Genomic DNA, 5105 nt, shown 5'->3' with positions numbered 1-5105 from the left:
CTAGGATTAAATTAATTGCATGCACACTCAAGAAACAAATTTAAATTGATAACCTAAGAACATAATTTGTTACACTACACTACACGAAAACCGATACCCTTGGGAAAAGCTGATGCAGAGCTAAATTACCACAGAGGAGGCAAAGGACTACGATGAAAAATGGTATATCTGAAAGGGAGAGGCTACTGGTGGTCCTATTAGTGATGGAATGTTCTTTTCCAAGTAACACCTCAAGTGAGAAACATCTCGAAACTAGACCAGTTGTGCACAGTGAAGTGGAAAAGTGACTATAATCTCAATTTATATTGTTAAATTGGAGAAAGTCGAACAAGGTAGGCCTAATCACCCATAAAACGATTATGGACCCCGGAACCCAAAACCAGTAGTGCTCTATGGTAACACCTGCCCCCTTTGATAGTTCCCTCACCCAACCAGGACCCATTGTATTCCGGTTGAAGTCGTTCCGTTACCGGTTAGCTAAGGCGCTGACCTGGAATAAAAGTCCCGTGCGAGGTGCGTAGCCAAACCCAAACCTCGACCAGCCAAAGGTCCATTGTGATCGCAGGTTCACGAATAGACCAACAGCCCACGTGGCCTCCGTCCGCAGAGGTTAGGCCAGGGGTACCGACGCCGTCGTATCCAGCCAGCAGATCAACGAACGCCGCCGATCAGGTGCTTTTCGGTCCGCATGACCAACAACCGATCGCGAACCTAAGACGTCCCACCACGCTCTTCTGCAGCAGCAGCCGGCCGGCCCATCATACCCACAAACACACATACCATTGCTGTAAGTCAGAATAAAAATGTGTTTAACTTTAGTTTGCGTTGTGTAGTTTTTTTATCTGGTGACTGGACTCTTGTTAAGCAGATTCCCTTGATAAAAGCCGACCCTGAGCGCAAAAGTGCCTCAAGCTCGAGCTTGCCGGGAGCAATCAAAAGAGGCCTTGAGAGCCCACCTTCAATGGTCCCCGTGGCTAGACCAGGGATCGAAGGCATTCTAGGAGGGTCCGTCTGATCCCCTATTAACACATCCTTGCGGTTGGTGTTCACGAAGACTTTTTCTTTCAACAGATGGATGTAAAGACGGCCTTTCTTCACGGCGAGCTGAAGGAATCAATCTTTATTTGTCGTCCAGACGGTACGAAGTCAGCACCAGGGATGGCATGCAAGCTACAAAAGTCGCTTTATGGACTTAAGCAATCACCACGGTGTTGGAATCCGAACTTCACTAGCCAGATCTAGAAACAGGGCTTTGGACGATCGAAGAGAGACTACTGCTTGTACGTCAGGTACCAGGAGAGGGACGAGCTTTATATCATCCTGTACGTCGATGATCTTCTGATTGCGGGAAGAAGTTTGGACACCATCAACAAGCTAAACATGAAGCTGTCTACTGTTTTTGAGATGACCGATTGCGAAGAATTGCGACACTTTCTTGGTATACAAAAATAAAAGCAATAATTATAATAAAACAACGAAATTAAAATAATTTTTACAGTTGAATTTCGAGTACAATAAAATTTATTGTTAAATTGTTGTACGGAAGACAAAGTAAAATTCGGTTTTTTAACGAAACAATGCTCATTCGAGTTCGGGACATTTTTGCATGCAGTAGCAATAGTTTACGCGCTCGGGATATCGACGTTATTTGGTGGTTTTTCGCGGTGTTTTCTCTCCCAAAAGCCATCCGTCGCTTTGTGGCTAGTAAAAGCTTGTAATATACGTGAAAACCCGACCTTGATCGGTGGAAAATAGCGGGAATAAAGTGCGATTAAAGTGTCTCTACTCCGTGGCAACGGCAAAGAACAGCCTGCCATCATACGGTGTTATAACGCGTGAGTATACCGGTGCTATTGTACTGCTGCTGGTGTACAGTGGTCAGTGAAAAGATTCTTGCCGTGCCGGTCGCCTTTACTGTGTTGTGGTACCAACGGCCGCGTGCTTGCAGTGCTATCGGTGTATTTTACCTACCTACTGGCTGCTGTGTGGTGGGCCCATTGAAGCACTGTCTGCTGGCCAGTCGAAGATAGTAGTGTGGTGACCCGAGTAGCAGGAGGTGTGAAAGACCGAACAAACTGATTTTTTTGGTCAAGACACCAGGCCAGGTTTAGGAGCCATATCGTCGAGTGAATTTGGAGCGTTGACGTACCTGCAGTTGACAAGTAAGGACGAGAATACCCCTCTGCCGGATCCCTTCATTGTGGGGAAGTCGGTTGAGAGAGCTGCTAATGGACCTATTGAAGGAGCTTCGACTCAAGCGCAAGGAACCCGGTACACGCTTAAGGTCAGAAACCCGGTTCAAGTTGACAAGTTGCTGAAGTTGACTACCCTTATGGATGAAACGGAGGTGGTTGTTCAGTTGCATCCGAATCTGAACGTGAGCCGTTGTGTCGTATCCTGTTACGAGGCGATCCGTAAGGAGGAGAAGGATGTCCTGCGTGGTCTCATCAGCCAAGGGGTCATCCAAGTCCAACGGATTACTCGAAGGAAGAACGGTAGGCCGGTGAATACGTCCGCCTTGATCCTAACATTCAACAGGTGCAACTACCCGTCGCAAGTCAAAATTGGTGTACTTCGAGTCTCTACCCGTCCATATTATCCGAATCCTCTTCTTTGTTACGGTTGCGTTCGCTATGGTCATCCTCGTGCACGTTGTCCTGGCCCGAAACGATGCCTGAATTGCTCTGCCGAGCATGAGCTGTCGGAGGATGCTGAATGTGAAGCTGCTGCTCACTGCATCAACTGCGGTGGACCCCATCGTCCGAATAATCGACAATGTCCGGTCTACAAGAAGGAGGTGGATGTTATCCGGATGAAGGTGGATAAGAACCTGACGTACCCCGAAGCCCGCAAGCGAATTGAATCAGGGTTAGAGAATTACGCCGCAGCTGCAGCCCAGAAGACTGCCAACCGCAAGAAGCTGGAGGAACTCGAAAAGAAGATGCAGGAGAAGGATAACCAAAAAACGCAGCTGCTTGAGGCGATGAAGAAAAAGGACGAGAAGATCGATAAGCTGTTGGCCCACATCAGGATGATGACCACACGACAAACTCAACAGTCGCAATCGCAGCAGAACACATCAATGCCGCCACCGCCTGCCCCGATTCAACGAAGCCAATCCGCCGGAAGGAAGCCTGCCGAGTCTCAGGTAGCCGGAACATCAATGCAGCTCAGGACCAGATCGCCAACGTCAACGGACCCCCGTGACAGCAAGAAGAAGAAAAGGCACAACAGAAGTAACAACAGCTCGCCTGGACGCCAAAGCCCAGCGTTGAAGAAACCCGCAGAAGAAGAAGATACAGCCGATCAGGACTCCATAGAAATCGATGAGGTGTTTGAGATCGAAGAAACACCCGCTAACCAGCATCTTCGATAAGGAAAACTCCTCCGTACGTTTAACACCGACCAGCAATTCATACCTGACAAGCGAACCGGACAGCAACAACGATCGACTTGAAGGGAGGGAAAGTGTAGTACCCCCTTCACTCTCACTGGAGAGAGCGCAGCAGGCCGGAGGACCCGTCCGGGACGTCTTACCCCAACTCGTTGATGGATAATCCCGCTCTGCGGTCGATTATGAAGCGATAGAACAATATACCACCTACCCTACCATAATACCACCTCTTTTTTACCCACAACAATCGAAAATTCGCCAGCCAATACAAGCGCTGACAACGAAGGTAATCGGTTTGGAAGTGAGAAAAGTGAAGTACTCCTTCCAACGCAAGTACAGCAGGCTGAAAGAACCATCCGGGACGTCTTTCTCCACCCCGTTGATGGTGAATTCACCGCTGTAGCCGATGGAAACTACGACACAACCACGACACTGGAAACTTGGGATAGACGGCAGGGGGAAGGTGTATCCCTTCTTTGCTCTGGCCGCCGCCCTACACGAGCAACCAAAATCAATAGCACCCCGTCACTCCGAGCTCTTCCATGGATTTCAACGCCTGACAGCACCGTAGCAAGCAACGATACTCCCCAGTGTCGGCTGTTGCCGGCAATTTGGGAAGAAATCGTGAAGAAGTTTCGGCAACGGCTAACACTGTGGGGCAAGACGTCCCACAGGTCACAGTCCCATCACGATACAACCGCGAAAAGGTACTGCCGTGCCCAATATCTTTACAGATCCCCACAGACATCCCCACCAGAGCTATATCCCGGAGAAAGTCCTTCAAGTACTCGTCGAACAAATATTACACAAAGTGCTTCCCCAGTGCCGGCTGTTGTCGGTATTGGAAAAACTAGTGTAATGGTTTCGACGGCAGCCGGCACTGTGGGGCCAAGCGTCCCACAGGCAAGTTCTGAATCGATAGAGTTACCAGCACCGATTACTGCGGCACCTTGCACTTTTACAGGCGACCCGCCACCGACACGAAGACCATCACTATCCTCATCGTCGTCCATCACACGGTCAGCTAGTATCAGTTACCACGGTGGCTGCTTCGCACTTCAGTGGAATATTCGTGGGCTCAGGGGCAACATCAGCGAACTGAAACTCCTCATAGCTGAGCTCGAACCCTGCATCATTGCACTCCAGGAGACCAAGGTGAATCAGACTGTCGCACCACAAGACTACATCGGCAAGAACTACACGCTACTGTTGGAATCCAATAACACGCACTACTGGCAACACGGGGTTGGTCTTGCTGTCCGAGAAGGCATACCTTTCGAGCGACTGCAAGTAGACACCTCCCTAAACCTCGTCGCTGTGCGCATCCACACACCGATTCAGATAACTGTAGTCTCTATCTACGTCCCGCCGAGCTCAACACAGTGTCAGGATGCGTTGAGTGATCTACTCGACCGACTGGAACGTCCTATCATGTTTCTGGGGGATTTCAACGCTCATCATCTAGCATTTTTTTTTTTTTTTTTTTTTTTTTTTTTTTTTTTTTTTTTTTTTTTTTTTTTATACAGGGGGGAATCTGCTCACAGACACCTGAGAAGGAACTCAGGGTGTGGGGATGGGAGAATTTCACTCCTGACCCACTAAACCTTACCCTGTGCGCTTGGCCCTTGGCCTCCCCGGAACCGCCCGAAGGCATTACTTCGTGGGAGGGGCCGCTGTAGCGCTATGGCGCCTCTCTAGCAATACTCTAACG

General features: G+C 49.2%; 1 protein-coding gene across 1 annotated transcript in view; it reads left to right on the top strand.

The window, feature by feature from the left end:
• The window catches only part of LOC135703347 (uncharacterized), a 46893-nt gene extending 43517 nt beyond the window's left edge, over positions 1–3376 (top strand). The window contains exons 5-7 of the mRNA XM_065224541.1: positions 436–513; positions 566–787; positions 2094–3376. Of these exons, the coding sequence (XP_065080613.1) occupies positions 436–513; positions 566–787; positions 2094–3376 (1583 nt within the window). The remainder of the gene's footprint in view (positions 1–435; positions 514–565; positions 788–2093) is intronic.
• The last annotated feature ends 1729 nt before the right edge of the window (positions 3377–5105 follow it).

Source organism: Ochlerotatus camptorhynchus, unplaced genomic scaffold (assembly GCF_037179485.1).
Source record: "Ochlerotatus camptorhynchus isolate MF236.1 unplaced genomic scaffold, CSIRO-AGI_Acam_v1.1 ptg000212l, whole genome shotgun sequence".
NCBI lineage: Eukaryota > Metazoa > Arthropoda > Insecta > Diptera > Culicidae > Ochlerotatus > Ochlerotatus camptorhynchus.
The sequence above is the reverse complement of the archived record's forward strand: the minus strand, read 5'-3'. Positions and strand labels throughout refer to the sequence as shown.